Source organism: Crocodylus porosus, unplaced genomic scaffold (assembly GCF_001723895.1).
Source record: "Crocodylus porosus isolate Cpor-Errol unplaced genomic scaffold, CroPor_comp1, whole genome shotgun sequence".
Lineage (NCBI taxonomy): Eukaryota > Metazoa > Chordata > Crocodylia > Crocodylidae > Crocodylus > Crocodylus porosus.
The window spans coordinates 37,997,025-38,024,997 of record NW_017728949.1 but is presented as its reverse complement, the minus strand read 5'-3'; the positions used below and the strand labels follow the sequence as shown (position 1 = coordinate 38,024,997).

The 27,973-nt window shown below is 42.2% G+C and overlaps 1 protein-coding gene across 2 annotated transcripts; it reads left to right on the top strand.

Moving 5' to 3' along the window:
- Nucleotides 1-52: 52 nt before the first annotated feature.
- On the top strand, nt 53-27,045 carry PLEKHA3 (pleckstrin homology domain containing A3). 2 transcript variants are annotated; one of them, XM_019553766.1, is made up of 8 exons: nt 53-232; nt 11,953-12,069; nt 14,624-14,779; nt 19,276-19,412; nt 21,064-21,228; nt 21,977-22,020; nt 23,300-23,415; nt 24,796-27,045. In XM_019553766.1, the coding sequence occupies exons 1-8, from the start codon at nt 193-195 to the stop codon at nt 24,921-24,923; spliced, it is 903 nt and encodes a 300-aa protein (XP_019409311.1). In that variant the 5' UTR covers nt 53-192; the 3' UTR covers nt 24,924-27,045. The 2 variants fall into 2 exon arrangements, with proteins under 2 accessions (XP_019409311.1, XP_019409310.1); XM_019553765.1 differs by having other exon boundaries at nt 23,294-23,415.
- Nucleotides 27,046-27,973: the final 928 nt, after the last annotated feature.

The following is a 27,973-nucleotide window of genomic DNA, read 5'->3' as shown; positions in this document are numbered from 1 at the left end:
GCCTCCAGGAAGCGAATGAGGCGCGGGGTCAGCGGCGGAGCCTGCGCCGGGGCTGTCCCCGAGCCGGGGCGTGCGTGAGCCCGCGGCTGCCCCGCACCTGGGGGCCGCCCATGTCCCCGGGCGCCGCGCCACTCGCGAAGGAGGAGGAGGAGGAAGAGGAGGAGGATGGTGCGCGGGGCCCGGCGCTGAGCAATGGAAGGAGTCCTGTACAAGTGGACCAATTACCTCACCGGTGAGCGCCGGGGCCGGGGCCGGGGCCGGGCTGGACACGAAGGAGCTCCTTCCCCCGGCCCGGAGCTGCGGGGGCTTCTCGCTCAGTCCCGGGCCCCGCTGGAGAGGTGCAGGACGGAGCCAGACCCCTGTTGCCGGGGCAGCGGGAGGCGAGAGGAGCTCAGGGTCTGGGCCTAACGGGGCTCACAAGTCTGGAAGACCTGGCCTACATCAGGGCTCCCCTGCCTTGTTTAGGCTGGAGGCAGCAAGCTGCTTTTCCCCTGAGAGACGAGGTTCTCTGGGTGGATACGATACCTTTGATTAGACCAACTAAATCACTGGGAAAATTGTTCTTTGCCAGGTTTTTTGGGCACAGACACCCTTCTTCAGGCATAGGGAGGGTCGGGTGGTGGCATGTGTTGTCCATGCGGAATAGACGCCAACATGAAAAATGCAAATGCTTGGCAGCGAGGATCAGTGGGGATAGGAGACCACAGTGCCCTAGGGATGAAGTTTGATGCCCCAGGTAAAGCATCCAGCAGCAGCCCACCCTCACCCCATGCACGGGTCTGGGGGGCACATCCCCTCCCATGCTTGCCTGGGAGTGCAGCAGCAGCAGGAGTTGCCCTTCCCCTGTCCCTGCATCCCCCCCCCCCCACACAAATGAGCTGTTCATGGCTTCATCTCACCCCCCGCCCCCGCTGGGCAGTGCCTGTTGGTGCTCCTCTGCTTCAGCACCTGGGGCGGTTGCCCCACTTGCCTTGCTACAGCACTGGGAGACAACAGGTGTGGGGCAGGTAGGTGAGGGGGAAAGGGGGCAGGTTGAACTGCTGACAGTGTAGCTGGTAAAAATGTAGAGAGGTTATCAGATGTCAGGCAGCTTATAATGTGCCATTAATCCAGTGTCTATATTTAGTCCAAAAGGAATCGGAACTTATGGAAGAGGCGATTATCTTTTATTAGACCATCTAGATATTTGCAAAATAATGTTTTTACTTGCAAGCTTTCAGGCACACTCATTCTTTGTCAGGCCTAGGAAAATGCAAAGGTTGCAAAATTTGTAGGTGGAAATGAAAATTCATATTTCACAGGAGAGCTGAAGAAGGTGTAAAATCTCTTGGTTGGAATAGTTCATCCTGTGCAAATTTGGCTCAGATAAATGGTGGAACAGCCTTTTTACCTTGGATTTGTCTTGTGGGAAGCCGGAAATTGTTTCCTTGTAGTTTATGATGTTTCATATTTCACTGGAGAGTAGGGAGATGGATTAGTCCATGATTGCTTGTTTCCATTAGATTTATGAAGTAAAGTTCATAGGCTTGTCTTCTCTTGAAAAGTACTCGGAAAGCCCACAGCAGGTCAGAGTGCTTTTAACGCATTCCGGGCTTTGATTGGAAATCTCTGGGTTTAGCCTGTGAATCGTGTTTGTGCACCTAACATCATGTGGCATCCCATGAAAATGTCTCAAAGTGTCCCAGGGCACTGCAGCACCCTGGCTGAGAATCAATGGGACTAGACCATCCTTCCTTTCACAAGAACGAGGTGTTACAAACAATTTATTGCATGCAGCCATGTTATATTTTGTGAAGTTAAGCTAATTTACATTGTGCTAGTTTGGGCTTTCGGAGAGGTAGATGTTCCTCTCTAAACCCCTCCCCCTCCAAAAAAGAGTTGACTTTGGCCACAGTTCATATGCCTATGAGACTATGTCAATTGAGCAAGTGGAATAAAATTAGTAAAATAAAGTGCTAAGCCGTACAGCAAATGAAATACTTATGTAGTTCTGGGAGGTACTTACAAGTTTTTACTAACAATTTTAACTAGCAATGAATTATTTGATAAAATATATTGACATTAAAAACTTGTTTCTATAAGAGCCAGAGAAAGAAATGGAATAGATGTATGCATTTGCCATCAGTAAATCTGTTATATTTAACTTTGGTTTCGCTTTTTCTCGGTTTTTTTAGTTTGTTTGTTTTTTACAGAACTACCCCAGAGCCAGTAATGGACAGCATATCCCTTCGCTGTTGGAAAGGTTTCCATTTTGCCAGTGCAACAGGACTAATTTTCCCCTTGAAGCCTATCAGTGTTGGATTGCACAAATGCTTAATCAGGCCTGCTGTTTAACTGCAGTGACAATGGCTTTCTTTTGCCCTCTTTTAGTCTGTTCTTTTTTTGAGCTGTTTTGATTCCCTGAATTCAGTTTTGTGTGAGGAGTTATAGAACTTAAAATATCAGAAATTGTAAAGTGCCCGTATCCTCCACATTTCGCCTTTGTCCATGGTAAAAGAACATGATAAGATATTTAAAAAAAAACCAACAAAATTCAGCATATAGTTTTGTCAAATGTTTGAGGCTGTCAGAGTTGTCTGACCTTTTTCTTTACAACACCCCAGACTCCCTCAATTCATTGGTGTCAACTGTAGTGTAAATTTGCCTCCTACTGTAAACCAAAAAGTTTTCACTCCCTTTTAATTTTTAAAGATATGCTAGGCATGACTTATTCAGCACCCTCAGAGCAGCTGCTTTTGCACTCTTAGAACTGCTAACCCAGTAGTGGTGCTCTAAGCTGGAGCTTGACCTCAGATCATATAAATAAATACTCTACCACTGAAGAGGCTTTGTAGTTATATTTTGGTTCATGGTGTTTCTATTCCTCTAGCGTGGATTAACATCCTTCACAAGTATAGGGGTTTCACTGGCATATAGCAGGGCAAATCTAATATGTTTATATTCTGTGGTGAGAGAAAAGTTATATCATTATGAAGTGTTAAATAGTTGTCATCCTTATTCTGCTTCTTTATGATGAAATAGAGGAAATGTCTGTCTTTAAATTAGTTAGATAGAGAAAACTTCTAATTTTAATTAATAGACAAAATAGTAGTCATTTTCTATTACCACTTAAAAAAAAATCATGTTACAAGGCTCTTTACCAATATAATAATTATAATATTATTATTATAGGCACACTTGAGCTTTCCTGCAGGAAGCGTTTTTGAGATACCATCAAACTTAAAAAACTTGTTTTTTAATAGATACCATCAAACTTAAAAAACAAAACAAAAACCCTTTCAAAATAGATTTTAACTTTTTAAAGGCAATTGCAGGTACTACATTTGCTCTATAGGACACCATTTCAATTCAGGGCTGTAGAATTACATTTTTAAGTTTCTATTTTCCATTTTTGCTGTGTGAAAGATTAACACTTATTCACTGTTTCCCTTCTAAGTATAACTAGAGAATAGTGGCAGTGATGAAGCAATTAGAACATGTCACTGTACATCCATAGGCATGAGTTCAGGGCCCCTCTTCATACTTGAACCAAAGGCAACCCAGTCGTACATGAGTATCTGGTCATTTGGGCTGGTACTTGTTCATTTGATGCTAGTCATACCTCTCCCTTGTGATTTTGGGACAGATCTTTGAACTTTCTTGACCTTCTGTGTCTGGTTAATAAAAGAGTGTACAAAAAGCTGTCAAATGTGCAGATTAAAGGAACTGAATCTATATGTATTTTAATATTTCAAACACCAACTCCAGTGCCAGATTCTTCAGGTATGTTTAACTATGCAGGGAGGTAGTCTCACTAAAGCCAGTGGGGCTATTTCCAATTGTAAAATTAAACCTCTAAATATTTTCAGAATCTGGGCCTTGTTTTTTCTTTCAACAGTAGTAGTAGTAGGGGTGCAGCAATATAGAATTTCTTGGCCGATACCAATAGCTGATTATTAACTAGCCATATTGGCCGATACTGATCTGATAACTAATATTTAGTAATAAAGCTTGTTGAATGAGCTTTAGTTCAGGTGCCCCCACTGCCATTTCTAAGCATGGGGATGCTAATACGTGAAACACAGTGACACTTTAATTAGAGTGGCTGTGACAGCACCATCCCTCCCCTGCCCCCACTCCCAGCTGGAGAACATGCAAGAGTGCCCTGTCCGGCCCCTGCCCTTCAGGCTCGAGCGGGGGTGGTTCTAGGAGGAAGGATTGGGGGCAGGGTTATAGCCACGCCAAAATTTGCCTTACCCACCACTCTCAGTGCAGTCACCATCTGCCAGCCCCATGCAGGTGAACCCGCGAAGACGCAGAGCTCCCAGCAAGGGCAGTGCCAGCCTTCCTGGTGTGGGGCCTGGGCCAGGGCTGGACTGGGCTCAGAGCAGGCGGGAGTGGTGCAGGCTCAATTGCATAGGGCAGGTGGGCAGTGGTGGTGGCAGCACTGGGTGGAAGGTTGGGGGGTGGGGGGGGCTAAGGCAAATTTTGGTGTGGCCCCCTCAAATCCCTGGCCTGGCTGAGTCCAGGCCTGGCCTAGGGAAGAGGCAGGCTGAGGCTGCCTAGGGCCTGGTGGTCTCTGGGCACTTAGTTCTTGGAGGTGCTCTAATTAAAGCACCACCCTCCCTGCACTGCTAGAGGCTCCCCACTGGGGGAAGAACCCTGCTGCACACAGTGGGGTGGGAGGTGGGTGGGAGCAGCTGCCCTGGTCCCTGGGGCACAGATCCCCAGGCACTGTAGGTTGAGTCATGCTGGGCTGGGCTGGGCTGGGCTGGGTAGCTCCGCCCACTCTCCCTGCCCCAGTCACCTTTGCTGCATTCAGCACCTTTAACAGTGCCTGACTTGGCCCCAGCCTGTACCACACCAGTGCCAGGGACCTGCGACAGCTGCTCCGCTCCAGGCTCAGCCTGCCTGCTGGTAAGTGGATGGGGGTGTATCTGGGGTCACCTGGCTTGCTGGAGGGAACCCAGGTGTCTGGGGGGCCCCAGCATAATTAATTGTTGGACAACGTTATTGGTTACAATGGCCAATAATGTTAATTTTCCTTTTATCAGTGCCAATCCAATGCAACAATATATTGGTTTGATATCCGATATCTCTAATAAGTAAAAACTATTTAGATGGAAGGGAGGGGTTTTTTTCTATCTTAAAAGTTGACTGCATCTTTACATTGCATGTTCTTTAATGATTGCCAGAATAATCTTTTAATTGTTCCTTTTCTGTTAATGCACAGTTCTGTAGCATTGATTCATTCACTTTGGACATATGGTACTTTAGAGAGAATTCCAGTAAGATTTTAGAACCAGTAGGTGTTTTAAAAAAATAACGTTATGGGATTAAAATAGAAATACCCTTCTTTCACTGTACAATTTAAGTGACAGGTAAACTTAAAATGGATGATTGCAACGTATTCAGATAACCATGATTATTGGTTTTAACTAAATTAAAAAAAAAACTGGCTCAACATAGATAATTACTTAGTTTCTTTTTTTAGCAGTCTTGCATGGGGAGAAAAAGAAAGGGCACTGATAAAACATTGCCAATAATTAAATACTATTATGTAATATGAACTTGAGTAGTTCTGGTGTCTTCCTTTCCTCTTCTGTGAATGCTTTAAATTGCAGGTGGGAAATGGTTTGAAAGTAATGAGATCATGGATTCAGTTCACTCTTCCTTTTGTATGCTGCTTTATGGAAAGGGGATAGAAATTGCCAGCAGAAAGGCCACCTTAAATTCAGTTGTATGCCTACTTAGCTCTTTTATTGTTTGCTCAAATCAGTCCCATCAGCTCCAAGACCATTTTTGTAAACTGCAGTGTTCCAGGTATGACCTTGTCACACTACTGCAAACCATCATCTAATCCGAAACAAAAAAATATGCCACCAAAAGCTGTGCATCTGATATTTTTGTGAAGCCAGACTATTTTATTTCTGAAGGCAAGCCAGAGTGGCTTCTTGCAGACTTAATTTAGAGAGGTAAAAGCTTTTGTAAGCAGCAGCTTACTTTGTCTGATCCTGTGATAATATTAGCCCTGTTTTAGCATTAGCATTACTTCGTTTCCTCTTTATTGGATTATAAACTGTATGGTACAGGCATAAGCATCAGCTCTGCTTAGCTATACACAATAGTGAGATTTTGTAACCATAGTCTTTTATTTTCCTTAAATAGCTCTCTCAACATTGCCACTTGCCATGTTTCTCCGGCCTGTGAAACACCTGTGTTGGAGATAATTTTCTTCAGCATATTTATTTACATTTTCTAGCTGAATTTCATTTAGTTATTTCCTGTCCTTTATTTCTCACCTGTAATCTCTCATATTTAAGTATTCTTGCTGCAGTGTGATATACCTCCAAGTTCACAAGATCCTATTCATTCCATTAACATGTTTTTACCCAAGTTGTCATCTTTAATGAAAATGCTTAGTAAAACTAGACATCACTGCCCCCACTCAGTCTCATTAGACACTTTCTTCCTCTTCAGTTGATTAGGCTGTTTTGTGGTTTTCAAAGCAGCGTGGCGGGGTGCATGTGTGATGTGTAGATGGTGCATGTGTACCCCCTAACAGCCAGCATTCCCAGGCAGGGGGCCAGGCGAGAATGCTGGTGCCCCGCCTAAGAGTGCCAGCTGGGGAGTGGGGGCATCTGGAGAAGCAATCCCTGTGGTCCCTCTGCAGCCAGCAGTGCGCCACTGCCATTTCTGGGTTAGCACAATCTGCCGCAAGGAACACCCCTCGCTCCCCTTCCCCAGTCACTGAATGTCTGCTGCATGTGCCTCCCCACCCCCAAATCAGGAGGCACCAATCGGTCATGGCAGCATGTTAGATTCTGTCTAACGCTTTACTAAAATCGTTCGCATTTCCTTCTCTTAACTCCCATGTTCTGTTTGCATGCAATTATATTGGAATGTATGTGTACATAATGAAGTGTATTTCTGTATGTATGTTCACTTATAACTCAAGAGTGGCTGGTCCTATCTATTCTAAACTTTCCAAAATCACTGAATGCCACCTGAGGAAACTTATAGGCGGGTTATTTTTCACTTGACGCTTTTGAGGCTTCCAGTGACTGGGATTATATTGCTTGTCAGACAGTAAACTGGTACATTTTGGATGCGTTTCAGTTCAACTGTCATTATTTATCCTTGCCTAACTTCTCCAAACAAAGCTGCTTCCACCATTTGGCAGCCATAGCCCTCTGGCCATTGGTTCAGGGTTTCTTTTCTTCCCTTTCTCCCCCGCACTGTTTATCAATGCCAAGGAAAAGGACTTCAACTCTTAGTGGCACTTCAGCTACTGCGAAAAGGATGTGAAATATAAGATTGCAAGAAAGTTATGAAGAGAAGGCACTACATCTTGTGAATAATCGCACAAAGAATGCTGCTTTAAGACCGACCAAAATTAAAGAAGAAAAAGCAGACCATCTTGCTGCTACTCTTATAAGAAATGCTGCCTCAAGAGCTGCAGAAATAATGAGGAAATAGTGGTGTGCCTTGCTGCCAATCACGTACGAGATGTTGCCGTAATTGCTGCAGAAACTAATGTTGAAAAGGTGGAATGTCTCACAGAAATTCATCTAAGACTTGCAAGCACAAGTCATGAAGAAACAGTGGAACAGAGCAAGGAAAAATAATAACCTGGGCAAAGAATGGGTACTTCCGCTAGTTTCTATATATTTTTAATACACATAATGATGTTCATCTCCAGTTCTAAATCAGTTGCCACTAGCATGGGTAACCTCCTGTCAATATTCATAACTTCTTTTTAATTTTTAATTCTGCTTTTATTTCTGAGCTGAGATCTTTTTATTTCAAAGTGCAGATATGCCTGCCAGTGTGTGATAAATTTTGTTTATGCATTTTTTTACTTACCTAGGAGGTGTGACATTCTTCAGTAGACCCTGGCTCTGGTTAATGATTCTATTATAAAATTCCTAATGATTTTAATGGAACCAGGATCAGACCCCTACCTAATTATTGACAAAGTCCAGTACATGATTCAGCCTTTTGCACTCAAAGCCATATTTATTGGATTACTTCAGTTTACTGTTCTGGAACAGCATTGCAGTTGTATCCTTTTACTGGACTGGGAGGTTCATGGTTACAGTTATTACCATTTTGATTTGTATTTAAACCAGAAAGGGGCTATTTAGAAGGTTGCAAGATCATCCCAGCTCTGAGATGGAATGTGTCATTTATGCCTATAGACAAGTCCTCCAAGTGCTAAAGAACTGATGGTCTTGGAAAAGTTTCTTTTATTGTTTTGCAAAATATCTACTGTTTTGACATTTGGTTGATTTGTGCTCATTAGCATTAATGACTAGGGCTGTAATTCTCAACCAAGGTGCTGCAGCTCCCTATGGTGCCTTGAGGTCTTTTCAAGGATGCCACCAAGTGCCATTTATTGTTAGGTATGCAAATTGATTCATGAGAGAAACCCAAAGATTTAAAAAAGGAATCCATAGTGTTAAAAATATTCTGCCCTGTTCTGGTCTTTCTGACTTCTTCTTTGCAAGAGAGAAATTGCTCTGTTGTTTTTCTTTAGTCAAACAATCAGTGAAAACCAAGGCCTGCTAATTTCTGAGGTATACTTCGAGTCTACAGAGTTTGAGAACCTCTGGACTAGGGTATCTCTTGTGAACTTATGAATCGGTCTATGAGGCTAGAGATAGACATTACACACAGACCTGTTTAAGTGATCAGAAACTGGTTGAAACCTGTAACAGAACAGATGTTCAGGATACATAAACCAGTTTCAAAATGGCCAAAACCGCTTTGAGATAAATCTGGTTGAATGTAGGATCAGACTTAACTGATTTGGCTCAAACTGGTTTATGCAATGTCTGTCCTAGACCCCTTCCTGGTTTAAGATAAACCAGACCCCGCAGCATCCCAGGATGCTCTCTGGGCTGGGCAGGGTTCTCTGCTCCAGCTGCAGGGCTGATCCCACCCCTCTGCGCTCTAGCCAGAGCAGGGACTTGCCCTAGCGGAGACACCATCCAGTATGGCCCCGTTAAGGCAAAGTGGGCAGGGAGGGGGGCTCTGTTCTGTGCTGGGGGGACTCTTTCCCCTTCCTCCTGGGGTGGGGAAGGAGACTCTGTGAGGTGCTAGATGGGGACTCTTCCTCCTCCCCCAAACAGACCTGAGTGGGGGGCTCCATGTGATGCTGCCTGGTCCCAGAGCGGGGGGCGGGGAAAGGGGAGGCTCTGTTCCATGCTGGGGGGAACTCTTTTTCCTTCTCCTGCTCCTCCCCCTGAAGGAGCAGCGGAAGCGCAGAGCTCAGCAGGGCTGGTTGTGGGTGTGTGAGGGAGGAAGGGTGAGGGTGTGAGGACCCTCATGTACTCCCCCCATGGCATGCAGCCCCTGCTGCCTGGCAGCAGCAGCAGGTGGGGAAGTCAGGGCACTCGTGCCCGGTGCAAGCACAGCTCCAGCCAGTGCTGCACAGGGGAGGGAGCAGAGCCTGCCTTATTCCCTTGTCTTTGCTCCCTGAGCCTGCAGCTCCAGTACTTATAGTGCAGGAAGCCCTGCGCTGGAGCCAGCTGCTTCCCCCTCTCCCTGTCATGCAGGTCCCCACACTCTGCTGAGAGTGGAGGGACCCCCTCTTCTGTGTGGACTTCAGCTCAGGGCTTCTCCTCTGCGAGTATGGAGCTGTAGGCATGCAGCACAGAGCCCTGGGATAGAAGTGGCTGGGCAGGCTGAGTAGGACTATGCTCATTGCCTCCAGTGTGGCTCTGGCTGCCTCTGTTGTGGCTCTGCGCCATGTGCTTGCAGCTCCGCACTCACAGAGGGAAAGCAGGGCTCTAGCGCAGAGCTTTCCTTGCTGCAAGGGCTGGAGCTGCAGGTTCAGGCTCAGGGAGCAGTCGCGGGGATAAGGCAAGCTCTGCTTCCTCTCCCCATGCAGTGCTGACTGGAGCTACGCTTGTGCCAGGCATGAGCACTTTGACTTGCCCCCTTGCTGCTGTTGCCAGGCAGTGGGGGCTGCATGCCATGGGGGCAGTGTGTGGGGTCCCTCCCCTCCCCCACACCCTGCCCAGCTGAGCTCTGCACTTCTGCTGCTGTTCTGGGGGGAGGAGGAGGTGGGAGAAGAGTGTTTTTTTTCCCAAGCCTGAAAGAACAGCTTGGAAAAAAAATCACTGTGCTTCCATGTACTCCTATTAGATAATAGTAGTTTAACTTTTGTTATTTAGTAATCTTATGCTTGCTGTTTTGTAGAAGTATTGAAGATGGAAGTATGGTCTAAACTTTAAGGCTAGGGACAGACATTCAGAAGCCTGAATTGATTCAGTCTTTGCAGGTTAGTCTAACCTGGCTAGGCTGAACTGGTTTGTAACTGGACAGACATTCTCTCTGGACTAAGGAAATTCAGGCATATGCCTACAGTGGCTCAAGCTAGAAGCCAGGGGGCGCTAGAGCAGCCCTAACTTCCCTTGCACAGCACTGAGCTGGGGTGGGGGGATGTGGCCAGGCCCTGACAGGACCTCCAATTAGGGAATCTGCCTGCACCATTCCAGGCTGCTCAAGAGGCGGGAGTGTTGCCAGCCCTCTGCTAGCACTCTGAGGCAAGGGGGTGTGTAGTGCATGCATCTGCTGGTGATACGGAGCTTTTCAATCTCCCTCCCTGCTTTTTTATACTGTATGCAGCAAACTGACAGGAAGTAAGCGGGCCAGGGGCTGATAACAGTGTTCATCACCCCATCAGCAAAACAGTAGTCTCTCTCCATTAGTTCAAACTCAGACAGCTTACCAGCTGACCTATTGATCAAAAAGCCCTAAGTGGTCACTGTTCTGTCTGCTTGTCCCAGTGAAATTGGATAGATATACAGATACCTCTTGGTATTAGCTAGCATACCATATGTCTAGGGTCTGTGTGGCTTGGGGTCTATGCTGTGGGACATGGGTGGGGGCATTCCTGCTTGAGCAGTTGTGGGGTGGGGGGGAAGTAGGGCAGGGGGGAGCCAGGAAGACCCTGCTGTGCCTGCAGTCTCTGCCAGAGCTGTAGCCAGCGAGCAGAGGAGAGGGGCCAGTCCTGCTGTGGAGCAGAGAGCCCAGCCCAGAGAGCATGCTGGGAAGCTGGAGGTGTCTGGTTTATCTTAAACCAGCAAGGGGTCTGCGACAGACATTGCATAAACCATTTTTTGCCAAATCAACTAAGTCTGATACTACATTCAACCAGATTTATCTCAAACCGGTTTCAGCCATTTTCAAACTGGTTTATGTGCACTGAATGTCTGTTCTGTTACAGGTTTAAACCGGTTTCTGATCACTTAAACCAGTTTATGTGTAATAGCTGTCCCTAGCCTAAAAGTTTGGTGTAGCTATATCAGTGAAAACTTTGAATATGGTGACTGGTGCAGGCCCTACTGACAAAAGAATACTTCTCAGTACAAGTTTTCTTTATTAGGGCCTATTTGAAGTCCCCAGTATATTGTTGTGGTATTAAATCATTGCTGAGAAGTGGGATGGGTAGTTGTGGGTGAGAGAGAATTATGTAATTGGTTTTCTTAATTGTCAAGTTCAAAATAGTATTGTATTGTTCTGTAGGTGGAGGAGACTAGCCAGCAGTTCATTAGATCAGTTGATCATGATCTTGGTGAGGCCCACTGAAGAACATACTTGAAATATGATGGTTTTTGAGAGAGAAATAACATATAAGCCTTCAAAATACATTGGCTGCTGAAATAAAATTCACTGTTCGAAAGAATGGATTGTAAAAGTTGAAATATCATTGCTAATTGTATGCAGCAAAAAGAGTAAGGGTGAAATCTATTGATAATATTTATGAAGCACTTCTGGTTTCTAAAAGTTTTTTTTTTGTTTTGGGTTTTTTACTACTTGTGAGCATCACAGGAATAGCACAATACATGCATCTTTGTAATTTTTTCTGTTAACAGTTGTAATGGGTAAATACCATTACTTCTTAATTGAACCTTATTTGTGATTATACAAACACTTTTTCTTTTGTGTTTTTGATTTTCCTAGGTTGGCAGCCTCGCTGGTTTGTTTTGGACAATGGGATTTTGTCATACTATGATTCACAAGATGATGTTTGCAAAGGCAGCAAAGGAAGCATAAAGATGGCAGTATGTGAAATTAAAGGTAAGATTTGAATAGATTTCTACTGGAGGAAATAATTATTGTCACATGGATGGACAGGATGACCTAATATCATTCTATTTCATTGATTCCTGTGATGCCCACAAAAATGAAACAGGAAAATGACTTTGTCAGATGTGGTTGTTACATTCAATGATTCAATAGCAGATTGAACGTTAAGGTTGGAGGGGACCTCAGGAGTTTAGTTTAGTTCAGCCCCCTCCTCACCCCTCTTCCTCAAAGCAGGACCCTCCTCAACTAGATCCCAGCCAAGGCTTTGTCTAGCTGGTGCTTAAAAACCTCCAAGGATGGAGATTCTGCAATCTCTCTGGATAGCCCTGTCCATTGTTTTACTACACTTCTATTGAGAGAGTTTCTCCTAATACATAACCTAAACTTCCCCTGCTGCAACTTGAGACCGTTGCTCCTTGTTCCGATATCTGCTACTGCTGAGAACAGTCTGGCTTCATCTTCTTTGAAACCACCCTTCAGGTAGTTGATGGCTGCTATTAGATCTCCCTTCAGTCTTCTGTTCTCCAGATTAAATAATCCCAGTTCCTCAGCCTCTTATGCATCATATGCCCCAGCCCTGTAACCATTTTCATTGACCTCAACTGGACTCTCCAATTTTTTGTCCACATCCTTCCTGTGGGGGGGAGGGGTCTAAAGCTGGACTCAGAGTACTCCAGCTGTGGCTTTACCAGTACCGAATAGGGGGGACTAAGCGCTTCCCTTAATCTGATGGCAGCACTTCTACTAATGCAGCCCAGTGTACTGTTAGTTTTGGCAACAAGGGCACACTGTTGACTTACAGTGGACAGTAAACTGAATATGTCTTGCATTGTTTCCTGCAGAGCTGCTACTTAGCCAGTCAGTTCCTAGCCTGTCCCAGTGTTTGGGATCTCTCCGTCCTAAATGCAGAACTTTGCAGTTGTCCTTATTGAACCTCATGAGATTTCTTTTGGTCCAGTCATCCAATTGTCTAGGTCTCTCTGAATCATAACCCTATCGTCCAATGTATCTACTACTTCCCTCAGCATGGTGTCATCTGCACACCTTGCTGTGGGTGTACTCCATCCCATTTTCCAGGTGGTTCATGAAGATATTGAACAAAATGGGCCCCCGGGGTGACCCTGGGGGCACTCTACTTGACACTGGCTGCTAACTAGATATTGAGCCATTGATTACTACCCTTTGAGCCTGAAAATCCAGCCAGTTTTTTATCCAGTTTAGTCTGTTCATCCAATCCATACGTCCTTAGCTTGCTTGCATGAATGTTCTAGGAGACCATATCAAAAGCCTTGCTAAAGTTAGGGTCCAGGTAGCCAGTCCTGACTTGCCCATAGTGAATGCATGCTGACTGTTCCTAATCACCTTCTCTTCTAAGGGCTTAGAAATGGATTCCTTGAGGACCTGCTCCATGATCTTTCCAGGGACTGAGACGAGGCTGACCAGTTTGTAGTTCCCTGGATCCCCCACTTTCCCTCTTCTAAAGGGGAGCACTGTATTTGTCCTTCTCTACTAGTTTGGAACCTCCCTTGATCATCATGAGTTTTCAGAGATAATGGCCAGCAGCTCTACAATCACATCAGCCAACTCCCTCAGCTCTCTTGGGTGCATCGTGTCTGGCTCCATGGACTTGTGTCCAGCTATTCTGAATAGTCTCTAGCCCATTCTTTTGCCACTGCTGGATACTCACCACCTCCCCAAACTGTCATACAAGGTGCAGTAGTCTGGGAGCTGACCTTAACTGTGAAGATTAAGGCAAAAAAAGCATTGCGTACTTCAGCCTTTTCCACATCTGTCACTAGTTGCCTCCTTCATTCAGTAAGTGACTCACACTTTCCCTGATATTCCTCCTGTTGCTGACATACTTGTAGAAGCTCTTACTTTACTGTTAGGTCTACCAGGCTTGAAATGGGTTCCCAAGTGAGATGGTACTCTCTCCTACCTTGGGGGTCTTCAAGAGGAGGCTGGACAGATATTTGGCTGGGGTGGTATGATCCCGGCACATGTTCCTGCCTGGGGCAGTGGGTTGGACCTGATGATCCGTTTAGGTCCCTTCTGACTGTAAGTACTATGATACCCTTCATGTCCCTTGCTAGCTGCAACCCAATTGTGCTTTAGCCGTCTTGTTTTCATCCCTGCATGCCTGAGCAATACTCTTATACTTGGGGACCTACCTAAATTGTGGTGGAAGTTCATGGTGCACCAGTGCCTTTAATCTTGCCTTTAATCTTGCTTTTTGCTACACACCCTCTGAGTGGCTGAGAGGCAATTAATGCTGTGGTTTTTGCCTCTTCGCCACTCAGTGGCAGTGGGGCAAGGGGGAGGGTTTGACAAAAAGAGCAAGATTTGATGTTTCTGAGCTTCAAAGTCACGTGGTATTAAAAATGTTTTAATAGTTTCAGTTTTAATTAGGTCCAGTACAATGTAATTTATAATGTATAATTTGATTTTAAGGGCTTGAAGTAATACAGTCTATGTTTGATAAAGTGTATCCTTGATTTCTAGTTATTCTTAGCAAAATTGTTTTTTTTCCTCCTTTTATAATAAGTTCATCCAACAGACAACACAAGAATGGAGCTAATAATTCCAGGGGAACAGCATTTTTATATGAAAGCAGTTAATGCAGCTGAAAGACAAAGATGGCTGGTAGCACTTGGGAGTTCTAAAGCCTGTTTGACAGATACCAGAACAAAAAAAGATAAAGGTATTTATACCCTGTGAAGTATGTGAAATCTAATAAAATGCTTGTGCTCAGCAAAAATGGTTCTTAATCTGTCCCAGCCTAATTCAGCCTTCTTTTTAAGTATATTATAAATCTAATTTATTTTACATATTGATAAATCTAAGTTACCAATACAACCACTGATATGTGTATATAGAAACTTCCTGTTTTGTACTTTAAGCTGGAATTTCTTAAAAGGAACAGGAAAGCAACTGGACAGATATCACTTGCATTAAGAAAAGAATATTGTTACTGTATTGCAGTGTTTTGTACATTTGTTTCCTTTATATGTGCCTGAATTCATTTGAACTAAACAACGCACATCGTTTTGAAACAGCACTATATTTTATTGAATGTTATTGAATATAGTCCTACAAACATGAGAGAGGGTGAGTTAAATGTGTCACAATTGTGATTGTTCTCTGAATTACTGTATTTTACTGGTCTCTTCAGTACTCTGTCAGTTTCCAATGGAAGGTGATTCAGTGGTAAGGCAAAAAGAGATGTGAGTATGGCGATATTAGTAGAACATGAAATAGTGGCACTAGCCAGGACACATCATTTTTGTGCTGCTCATGCATAATGGCCATGAGCATTTGCTTTCCTACTTGCATGTTTTATTACTGGTGGTTACCTAATTCCTCTCTGGTTTGAGTTTTGTGCTGTGTTCAGATTTACACCCCATTGGCTATAGTACAGGTGTGGGCAAAATGGCAGATCTGTTTGGCAGGTGGACTGCATTTCCCAGCAGTCCCTGCCTGTGTGGCTGGGGCCGATCCCCATGGAGACCCCTGCTTCAGCTGCTCTGTGACTTCAGCAAGGCTGGGGTTGCCATGGAGACGACCCAGCTGCACTGGCAGGGTGTGTGGCAGGGCAGTGGGCTGCTCTGGAGCTGCTGGGATCTTGTGCGGGGGCAGCTTGGGGCCAGGTCAGAGCCGCTATCTGCTGCCTGCGTGTCCCTGCCTGCAGGCTGCAGATTGTGGCTCTGCCCTGACTCCTTGCAGTGGTGACAGCATGGTCCCAAGCTGTGGCAGAGCCACGATCCGCTATCTGCACACCCCTGCCCAGGGCATGCAGGCTGCAGGCTCTGCCCTGGCCTTGGACCAGGCTGCCTCCGCCACAAGATTCCAGTGGCTCTGGAGTGCCTCCTGCCCAGCGTGGCTGGGGCCAGTCTTCATGGCAACCCCAGCCTGATGCTATCACAGGCAGCTGTGGCTGGGGTCTCCATGGAGACTGGCCCCAGCCATGTGGGCAGGGGCTGCTGGAATATGGAGTCCATTGCTGGCTGGATCCAGCCCACAGGTCAGACTTTTCTAGGATTCTGCTATAGCAGGAGCAGGCAATGTTGCTCTTTAAAATGCTACAGGTTGTATCCACAGCCTGTATAAATCTATATAAATCCATTGACTTCAGAAGTATTTCAGTTTGTACCAGCTAAGTCTGCATATCTGTCTTCAGTTACCCGACTGATCAAAAGTTTCACACAGAGAGATTGGCAAGGGTTTTAAAGTGAGGTCAGTGGGATTATGTCTAACTCCAATATGCTTTGAAAAGCCAAGTTGTTATATTCATTAGGTCTGTGCGAGGCTTTGGATCCGGAAAAAATTCAGATGCTTCGGATGCCGAAGCAGCATGTCCGGATCAAAGTGCTGGCTTCTTCAGGCTTTCCGAAGTAGTTCAGAGCTTCCGAACTGCTTCGAAGCCGCTTCTGAGATCTGGCCATAGGTTATAATGGGGAATCAGTGAAATACCTATAAGTTTGTTGTTTTTTGTCTGATTTGGATGAAACTTGCAGGGAGGCCATGAAGCCTGCCAAGTTTCAAGAAGATAGCTGCAGGTGTTTGGGGGGAACTACACCTCAAGCTGTGGACAGGCAAAACTCATGACATAGATGACCCTGTGTGTGTTAAGGCACAGTGGGCTGAAAACTGCAGAAGGAGTGGCTCCTGTTGAGGCCAGGAAGCCTGCCAGCTGTCAAGGAGATAGGTACAGGGGTTCTGGGGCCCTGCACCTCTAGATGCTGACAGGCAGAACTCATGACATGGGTACTTGTGCAACTGTGCCTGTCTTGGGGCATGGGGTGGGGAACTACTGCAGGCCTGGCTGCTAAGCTACTGTGTTACCAATCAATCATAATTCATTCGGGGACCAGTACACCATACACCATAGCTAGCTACTAATACAGGAGTGGGCAATTATTTTGGATGGAGGGCCACTTACTGAGTTTTGGCAAGCCTTCGAGGGCCACATGACAGAAAGCCAGGGGCAGATAAATATTAATTTTATAAATTTTTTAGGGGCCCTGCGGGCCAGATAGACTGGTCTGGTGGGCCACGACTGGCCTGCGGGCCGCATTTTGCCCACCCATGTACTAGAAGCTACTAGATGATAAGTTAATTAGCAAGGATTAACACCTACAAAACCACAAATGAAGGAGGAAATAATCAATACAGACAATCAACTGCCCCAAGACAGAGACAGTCAGTCGCACAAGCACCCATGTCATGAGTTTTGCCTGTCAGCAGCTAGAGGTGCAGGGCCCCAGAACCCAGAAGGCCCTGCACATATCTCCTTGACAGCTGGCAGGCTTTGTTGCCTCACCAGGGGCCACCATCTCTGCAATTTTCAGCCCACTGCGCATTAACACACACAGGGTCATCTGTCACGAGGTTTGCCTGTCAAAAGCTTGAGGTGCAGTTCCCCCCAAACCTCTGCACCTATCTCCTTGAAACTTGGCAGGCTTTGTGGCCTCACCAGTAGCTAACCCTCTGCAGTTTTCACCCCCCTGTGGTGTAGCGCATACACGTGACACGGGTTTTGCTTTCAAGAATTTGGAGTGCAGTTCCCCCCCCAACACCTGCACTTAACTTCTTGAAATCTGGGAGGCTTCATGCCCTCAGCAGTGGCTACCACCCCTGTAAGTTTCATCCAAATCAGACAAAAACCAACAAAGTTATAGATATTTCATTGATTCCTCATTATACTCTATGGCCAGATCTTTGAAGCGGCTCTGAAGCTTCGGAGTCGCTTCGGCTGACTTGAACCGGGAAACCTATCTGGAGCTTGGATCAGATCCCTGGCATCTGAAGCCGAATCAAATAGCTGCCTATTCGCACAGGGCTAATATTCATCAATAGCACTTTCTTGTAAGCATTGTAGTAGTGGTATTCCAAATTTCCAATTCCCTTGTGTCAAGGGGGATCTTCCACATTAGGAATACTGTCTAGATGTCTTGAAGTTAGGGATAAATCACATGCTTCTGTCCTTTCTGTTGAAATATTCTGTGTGTATATACTGTACTGACCCATTTAATATAGCGTGAATGAGCAGCCAGATTTGCACTGCAGTGGTCCATTTACCCATACTCACCAGTGGAGGATGTCTGATAATACAGGCTGCAAAAGTGCAAGGAAATTACAATAGTTTCAGCTCGTTTCACTGTTTTCCACTCTTATAAGTGATGGACACAGTCCTGCTGAGACTGAGAACAGCTCTGTTTGTAATGTCTCTACTCCTTTAGGTATTGCTGTCTGTGCAATGACATTTTTAGAAAAAAATATTTCCAACTACTTACCCTGATTTAGCTGAGCCATTGTTGGCACTGATGGGAACCTAGACAAGGACCCATCCTCATGTATTTTTATTCCTTTGTTTTATTCTGAGCTGCAGGTTTAACTGGTATGGTGAGAAAAATGCTAAAGCTGCTGGGGACTTGTCTAAACTAGAGCTGCTATCAGTATTAAAACAAATGTAGTTTTAGTGAGAATGTTATGATGTAGTTCAGAACTGCAGAAAGGCTACGAGAGGATGAGAATTATGCCCTTAAATTGGATCCAGACATGTGGAACTATTGCAGCATGTATTAATGCTATTTCCAAAGCTAAGGTGGGCAGCATAGGAAATGTATATGAAAAACATGCAGATTTCATGATGGAAGAAAACGGATGTTATTTCTGTTGCTTCCGTTAGAAAATTTTTGTTTGTGAGAACTAGTTAGAACTGTCTCAAAAACTGCGACACTGAAAACTGTCTCATGCTGCTGTGAAAATATTTGGTTACCTTTCATTGTCCAGAACTTTTTTTCCAGTCTCTACTTGTGTCTCTGTATACTTGTCATAGGTGTTGAATGCTGTGCAGCCAATCTGATGGGTTAAAATATGTTGTCCTTTTATCAGATACTAGATTCTCTGAACTGGCAACCACACTCTTCAGGCACTTGTGGATGTATGAAAGCAGAACCCTTTGCTATGTAAAGCTACAGCCTTTGTCTTCCTTGTTCCCCTGTGTTGCATTGTAATTAAGAAAGCTTTTCACCTCTTGTCCGGATTTTACTTGTAAAACTATTTTTTACTTTTTTTTAGGAACCTCAAAAGGAATCTCTGCTTTGCTTTTTTGGGGAAGGGGGGAAATCTAATAATGTTCAGATTTGGTTTTATACTGTAGTCAGTATATTGATTTTTTTTTTTTTTTTTTTGTAGAAATTAGTGAAACCAATGAATCTCTTAAAACCAAAATGTCTGAACTTCGCATCTACTGTGATCTCTTAATGCGGCAAGTTCATACAATACAAGAATTTGTGCATCAGGATGAGACTTGCTCCTCTCCGAGCATTGAGGTATCACATTTCTAAAATGATCCTGAGGCATTAGATTATTTAACTTGTCTTAGATTCTTGTTAACACTGTGTACTTTATAAGCACATTAATATTGTGGTGGGGAGGTCCGCTTCCTAAATGTTTTAAATATTGTTTATACTCAGATGCCAATATATTAAGTTTAGGTACATTGCAATATAGCACACCATTAACAGATGCTATGTATGTAAAATACAGATTGATTTAATTAGCATGTACATTAACAAGCACATATGGCGGGGGGTGGGGTTTGGGGAGGTGTTCTGTTTTTTAAGTCATCCACTTAAAAACAAACAAAACAGAAAAAACCTGAGAAATCTGTTTGCTTTTATAAGGCCCCTTCTACATGTTACACTTAAAGCTTGACTAACCAGTTAATCATTCTTTAAATTGTAACCCAACTACACATTCAACCAGTTAATGGGGTGATAAAACAAGCACTAAGCTACAAATTTATTTCACAAAAAATATCATGAGTTTGTTCTAATCATTGCATTAATAGAATGTATGGCCAGGTCTGTAGCTGGCAACCCCGTCAATTGACGGGCTCTCAGCCACAGCCCACAAGCATTGTCAGCTGTGGGGCTTGCAGCAGGCAGTATGCTGCTCCTCCTGTGAGACTCCTTGGTTGCAGGGCTTGCAGCAGGAAGAATGTCCCAACTGCTGTGGGTCTCCTGAGCTGTAGGGCTCGCAGCTGCAGCAGTGTTCCTCAGCATTGCTCCCACTGGGTGCCCTGCAGCTGTGCGGCTCGCAGCAGTGGGAAGAACTCTGCCCCTGCTGTGGGCCTCCTGAGGTGTGTGGGCTGGTGTGGGAAGCCTTGGATTGTGATCCCAAGCTTCCCCTGCACCAGAGATAAGGACTGTGTGGCATGGCAGGAGGCATGATTGTGTAGATCACGCATTAGGTTCTATTGCTCCTTTACCAGCACATTGAGGGGAGCGGGGGATATCCTACTTAAAGAACCAAATTCAGTTTTATAGTGTTGTGCCTGCTTACAGAAAAAGCAAATTTTATCTAAAGAGTCCCTCTGCTAGGAGAGGCAATGGGTCTTGTGCAGCTTTGCTTTAATTTACTTATTTATCTTTAAATATAAACTATCACTGTGGAAGGAGCTCTAGGTGCCGTACCCTTTTGGCAGATCATTGCTTTCACTTTGGGAAGCATGAACAACACTGCAGTGTTTTTGCTACATGATGCTAAACCTCTGAAAGAAAATGCTGGCCCTGTTGTATTTATTTACCTAGAAACAAATACGACCTGCTTAAGATTTCAGTTTTCAATTAGGTTGACTTAACATTTCCAGTGAAAAGTATTGTAAACCAATTTGCACGTTGGAGAGAGCTCTGGATAAAGTAATTTGTAAAACTGAAAGAAAATGCTTGCCCTTTTGTGATGTCTTTAATTGGACCAATTGCACAGTTGGGAGAGAATTTGTAAAACTTCTTACAACTTTATAGTTTTGTTCAGTAAAAGATCTATTACAATACAAACTCTTGCCTTGTTCATTTTCTGGACTTTCACAGCTACAGCATTCGAACTACAATTTGGTTCTAAAGTAATGTTTTTGGTATTTGTCTTTTTTTTTCTTTAACATTTTTGCTGATGCTTGTCCCTTTTTTATTTGGTTTTCAGAACATGAACGAAGCTTCTTCCTTACTCAGTGCTACGTGTAATACGTTTATTACAACACTTGAAGAATGTGTGAAGATAGCAAATTCTAAGTTTAAGCCAGAGATGTTTCAACTGCCTCATCCTGATCCTTTAGTTTCTCCTGTGTCACCTTCACCTGTTCAAATGGTATATACATTTTTTTTTTATAATTTTAGTAAATGTTTAAAGCATATTTTTATTGGGTTTATTCCTTTATTCTAAACGGCTACTAGGCCACTAAAACTGATAGTTCTAATTATAAAGCATGTACTGATTAAGTATGATATGGAACATGGCATTGCTAATCACATGTAACTACTGGATCAGTGCTTAATACTTTGCCTGTAGTGTTGATGCTTTGCGTTAATTATTCTGGAACATATACCACTAGTATCCTAAAGCTTTGGACCTTTTAATGCTCACTTTACCTCCTGTCAGGAGAGAGCATTGTTTAGAGACCAAACTCTCTTTACTTGGAGTAATTCACATATCTTGCACATTCTACCTAAGTGGCAGAATTTTGGTTTTGGATTAATCCTAGAGTATAATTTTGACTCTAAACTGGCACCCTTTAAGAATGTTTTGAGTTTCCAGTGGAGTCTAGCAAAGAACTAATAGATATTTGCATATTTTCTGAGGCAAAACAGAATGGACTATATAGACTCCAGATAATATTTTTGAGTAGTAAACTAATTCTTTTTAATCGGGGTGGACTGTGATCGGTGCAGAGTGTTTTTTACTATTTCAAATACCTAAGATTGGTGAACTGATGATAGTTAATTTTTAAATTAAAATAACATCATTCAACCCTTCACTCTCACCTCCAAAGTTTAAGTGAATGTGTATAAGCATATTTCTGAGAAATAGTTTACAGCTTATTTCTTTCACCTTTTAGATGAAACGTTCCATTAGCCACCCTGGTACTTGCAGTTCAGACAGGTAAGAATGCAAATTGCCATTAAATGTGCTTTCAGAATGTGAAATAAGTTTCTTATTAGGTCAGTCCATTTGTCCCTACAGCATTTGAAATATGCTTTACAGTCAATGTGTAGAGGATATATGCTTCATGGCAAATTCCTAAATAACAAATTTTGAAATGATTATTTTTTAAAGTGATGCTATCGTATAACCTCTCTAAGTTGATTAAACAAGTGTTATGACGTATAATGACATTGTTATGTAGACCAGGGGTCAGCAATGTTCCCGGAGCAGCAAGTAGAAATAGACCAATTTGGTCTGAGGCAGGCTGTCCAGCCCTGCTGCTTCATCCCATTGCCTAACAACTGTTGCTTCTCTCTGCCATCCTGTGACCACCACATGGACAGTGTCAAGCTGCTGAAATACCATGAAATTCCCAGCTTCTTGGGCGGAATACAAATATCACTCTTCAGGCTGTAGGTTGCTGATCTAGAGCAGCATTTCTCAACCTGTGGGTTGTGACCCAAAAAGTGGGTTGCAAGAATATTGGAAAGAGTCATGAACAAACTTTAAAAATGGATCAACAAACTTTAAAAAAGGATTTTACTTTAAAGGAGAAAAATCTGGGAAGCTGCAGCTTTTACCTTGCAGGCTGTCAGAGTTCCAGCCTGCAAGAGGCTGCTTGGAGGTCCCCCGTTGCCCGCACACACCCCACCCTGCCCCATGCATCCACCCTCTACTCCACACGCTGTGGGGCTGGGGCCTGGGGCATCAGGTCAAGAGTGAGGTACACTGGGTCAGGACTGGCCATTGAAGTTTACAAATGGGTCCTGGTACAAAGAAGGTTGAGATCCATAATCTAGTGTACTTACTGTAAACCCATATAAATGCAAGTAACTTTATGCAAAAAAAAGTAATCCTGTTTTCACAGGGATAGATTTCTGTTCTTGAAATTATAAGAATTTGTACGATTTTCTGAGTCATGAAAAACATTTGACTCTTGTTCTTTTGAGTAATTGGGGTGGTGTTTTTTGTTTGTTTGTTTGTTTTGGTTGTTTTTTTTTTAATGCAAGAATATACTCTTACCATAGTCTTCACCCTTTAAAATCTGTGCAAGCTAACAGATAATGTTCTGGTCATTCAGTTTACTTTCAAGGGTATAGAGCAAAATGGAAGTTACCTTTTCATACAGGTTTAGTAGAACATATTATAGACCTTTATTTCAAATTAAAAACAGATAAGCCCAATAATATTTTTGTTTTCAAGTTTGTAAAACTAATGGATCCTATTTAAGTTGCAGGAGTAGTCACTTGGTAAAAGAATCAGTTTCTTCAGTTCACCGGCTATCACAAAGACGCAGAAGAACATACTCTGATACAGAATCCTATAATGATGTTCCCCTTGAAGATACAGAAAGTAAGTTGTTTAATTAATATTTAGTTTTTTGTACTCTCATTGTTTGTGCGCCAAATTCTGTTTTATAATTGAATTGTAAAAAACTAAGTTGTTAGAGAAGCACAGTTTTGCTGTGCCAGCTTCTGTACAACTTATAACAATACTTGTATTACAGAATGTACTACTGGTCCCCAAAAAAGAAGTACATCTAAGTATGCAATCTTTATTGGCCAAAAGAATTGCATGTAGGATTCCTGCATGCTATATCAAAGATAATATTTGGTTTACCTTCTAGCTGATTTGCCACTTAAAATATGATCTGGTGTACTGAAAAAAACCCAGTTTGTGCTAATGATCTACCCACCTCTTGGACAGAATAGTATTTTTCTGAAACCGTGCGGCATAGCTAATAGCAAATCAAAGTAATGTGTTCTTGTATTCTAAACATAATGCTTCTCTGTAGCATAGTACCATTGAGTCCATACACAGAGGTAAGTAAGGTCCATTCATGGATTTTCCCCTGGAACTCCCAATCAGATTGACTCCATTTGGATGTCTCTTAAAAAAAAAAAAAAAAAAAAAAGGCTTCTACTTTTTCCTTTAGTCCTGGCTTGGCCCAAGAATACTGCAGCTCCTTTCTTGAAGTTTAACTTTTCTCTGTATACTGGATCAGCACAAAGCCTCTGCATTGCTGAAAACCTCCTGAAGCACCCAATACTATACATATCTTTTGACATGAAAATTAATTCCACTCTAGGTGACTCATCTGCTTCTCCTTCCCTGGATGACCCAGTCTGGATTCTTTCAGAACAGCTAGGTCAGGCTCAGTCTTGCTGCCTTGAGCAACATCAGTCTACTTCGGTTCCCTATTGGAGAACTCCTTTTTCTATCTCACCTGCACCATTATAGTTGTTTCATCATGTTAAGTAAAAGAGATCCATGCTTTCCAGTGTAAGGTCTCCATCTTTCAGCATTTGATTCAGTTCCTTCTCTTCCCCAACAAGATGTACCAATAATATCAAATCTTTATGCAATGTTCATATCCTGCTTCTATTTTGTTAATGAAAAATCTTTTAACAAATGATAAATTGCCACACCTTACTTAATACGTGCTTCTTATATTGACTTTGTCTGGCCACAGCATAGACAGATCTCTTGCAGTGGTTGTGCATTACACGGTATGATTTCTTGGAGTTTACACTAGCTTTAATGTTCTTTATCCATTACCCTATTCCTTATTAACTAAAACCATTCAGGAGACTCCATGGACAATGTGCAAATATTGCATCCAGTAGGATAAAATATATTGGGTTGTATATGAAATGTTAGCAAATAGAGTGCCTAGCAGTTTGAACAGAGCTGTTTGAGTCACAGTTTAAATACTAATCAATATCTCAATAGGATCTGCTCACTGTTCAAGAAGTACACCCAATGGGGATTTGGCAGTGTCAACCATTCCTGAAGAAAACAAAACTGTGTCCATGAAAAAATCTGAACTGGAAGAGACTCTCGCATTCTCTTCTTCCTGAAGAAACTGAAGTACTCAACTTTCTCTAAGTAATGCTATGCAAAAGCTGCTGTAATTATTTTATTGTTATAGGAAGTAGTTCTTTCCCTTTTAGAAGGATTTCTCTGCACTTTATAGATTAATGTAAAAACTAACTTTAAAGTGTATTTTATCTTTATATCGTTTATTTGCAAGAGTATTTTCCTAATACTTCACAGTTTGAATGTGTGGCTGTTCTTTTTTTTTTGTTTTGTTTTGTTTTTTGAACAAATGATAGTTTAACAGAAAAGCATTTACATTTGTAAATTTAGCTCTTTTAAAAAGTGTGAAGATCTGATTGATATCTTAAGTAAGCCTGTGATTAGAAACCGTGGAAAAAAGGTTTCAGATTTTGGGCAGAAAATGTAACTTGTGCCATGGACCAATTGGTTGTTTGCACAAACCTGGGACCTGATCTCGTAGTCCTTGTGTACTCCATAGTTCCACTTCAATGGGAATCTTACCTAATAAAAGGACTGTGGCATAAGCATGCTAGTGGGTTGTTATAGCAGCTTGATGGTAATTAATATTGCCTGCCTTTAAAACCGCAAGGTTATAAATTATCTGGTCCTTATTTTTAGCCAATGAAAGTAGAAATATCTAGTGTATTTTTCTAAACAAATATATAAAAAGTAACTTATCTTAATATGAAGTATTTGTACCAAACATTGGATATTTAACAATTTTTATTTATTCCTTTTTGCATCAAAAAATTTCTACTGACTTTCATTGCTAAAGATATACAGATTTTATGACATGCTTAAATCATTGAGGAAGTGTATTGCATTATTAAATGGCTCTTATAGCACTGTTTAGATTTACTGTGCAATCAAAAGAAACAGCCTAAGTATTCTGTCTAACAAGGTATTATTTTAGTGCTTGCTTCTATAATAGACCATTGAGCTGCTGTTCTAATGAATATTTTGTTATCTATATGTATTTTATTTATGACATATTTATATAGAAAAGGGGTTTCTGTTGTTTTTGACTTCTAAATATGACGTCAAGTTGGCTTACATCTAGAGCTGGATTCTGATCAAATTTACATAAATATAAATTTGCATTAATTTCAAGTAGGATCAGAATTTGGTTCTAATTACTCTGTGAATAATATAGAATAGCAGTGCCTGCTAGCACCTTGCTTGTATAAGGTTGTTAGTGTTTGCATTACAAACTTGGTTTTTATATTCACTTTTTTGGACAAAATTGCTCTATAAGGTGTTAGTCATGGAGTACTTTAAAAAATCATTTGCTGTTTTAATTTACACAGTGTTTAATAAATACATAGTTTTTTGCACTCTTATGCACCAAATTCTGTTTTGTAATCAAACCTCCTTTAATTTGATAATTCTATTGCCCCATTATTATTTTTCACATGTACAAAAACATTCATTTGTATAGACACAAGAAGGGGAATAAAGAATGAAATAGAGCTTTCCTTTTACATCAAGCAGGTCTAAATTTTCACAAGAGTATGAGCAATTACATACTTAGATCTGCAGTCCTGCAAAAATGTATGCATGGTGCACAAAATGGAACTACTTGCATAAAGTAGACATGCGTTTGCTGGATCAGAGTCCTAATTTGTGCATAGGCTACCAATTGCATGTAACTAGCCATTTGCACACCCAAATTAGTCATACACATGCTTGCACATTTTTCTGAAAATTTGTATTCTAATGTATTCGGTCTTAATCTGCTGTCTCATCAGAACTGTAAAAATAAATATTAAAAAGTGACCTGAGCAAACATTCCAGTACTATATATACTGCAACAAAAGTATTGCAGCTTGATCATATTTTTAGAGTTATCATTATATTGTTGGAACTATCATATTTAAGCTCTGGTATAGCTACTTTCAAATATTCAGGCAAATGCAGAGTCTTTACTTTTTTGAGTTCTTTTAATTTGACTAGGGATTTTTATTGTACACAATTCTTGTCACAATTATAAAAATTAAATCCAGATCCAAGTTTTCTGACCTAAGGTTGCAAAAGGAGAAAAATCCCTAGAAATTACATTATTTCAGTAGTTTTTTTCATTCCTGTAAGTTTTGAGTGAATGAAAGGAAGAAATTGGAATTAAAATCAACTTGTTGCACTTAATATGAACCTTACACTCATTTTTGTCACCTGTATAAACTCATTTAATGGGATAAGCAAAACACTAAAATGCATTTGGATATCTTTTTTTCCCTAATAATTTTGGAGTTGCATAAATGTGTTCCTTTCTAGGAATATATTTCTAATCTGGGTAACTGATGTGCCAGGGCAAAATATTAACAAACACATTTATTCTGAAATATCACTGCTAGTGACCTATCTAAATTGTGGCAGAAGTTCACAGTGCAGCAGTGCCTTTAACCTTACCTTTAATTTTGCTCTTTTTGCTGCAAACTCCTCCCACCATCATGGCTGCTGAGTGACCAAGATGGAAAAACTACAGCATTCATTGCCTCTCAGCCACTCAGCAGTTGGCGGGGGTAGGGAGTAGCATGGTGAAAAGAACAAGATTAAAGGTGCTGCTGCTCCATGAATTTCTGCCACCATTTAGGGAGGTTCCTAATCATAGTGTTTTAGCCCAGATTTCATTTTACCCATGTTATATGTGTACTCAAAGCATATGTAGCATTAGTGCACAAGACCTTCATGTAATACATAGTATTTATTTTAATTCCATTGTTGTTCACTGTTTTAAAACTGATTTGTGAATATAGTTTTGAATGACATGGTTGGCAACATTGCCATGGATGAGAGAATGATTTACCTCAACTCCTAGATGCAAAATAAGTCAATTAAATAACATTATTGCATTACATTACTATATATTTCATAATTTATTGTAATTGGTAAGTATGCATATATAGTACCAAAAAAAGCAGGAACTTTAGTCTATAGATTTGAACCTCCAGATTTGCCAAAACACACAATATTATAGTTGGTTAACAATGGGACCGATTTATGTTATGTATAAATTGGTGTTGTAGAAATTCATGTCAGTTACTTGGAAAAAACAAACTTACATAGTACCCAT

Coding starts and splice junctions, on each gene's coding strand:
- PLEKHA3 (XM_019553765.1), top strand. CDS start 193: ATGGAAGGAGTCCTGTACAAGTGGACCAATTACCTCACCG. Junction 21,229..21,976: donor CACCTTCACCTGTTCAAATG/GTATATACATTT, acceptor TTCACCTTTTAG/ATGAAACGTTCCATTAGCCA. Junction 22,021..23,293: donor GGTACTTGCAGTTCAGACAG/GTAAGAATGCAA, acceptor ATCCTATTTAAG/TTGCAGGAGTAGTCACTTGG.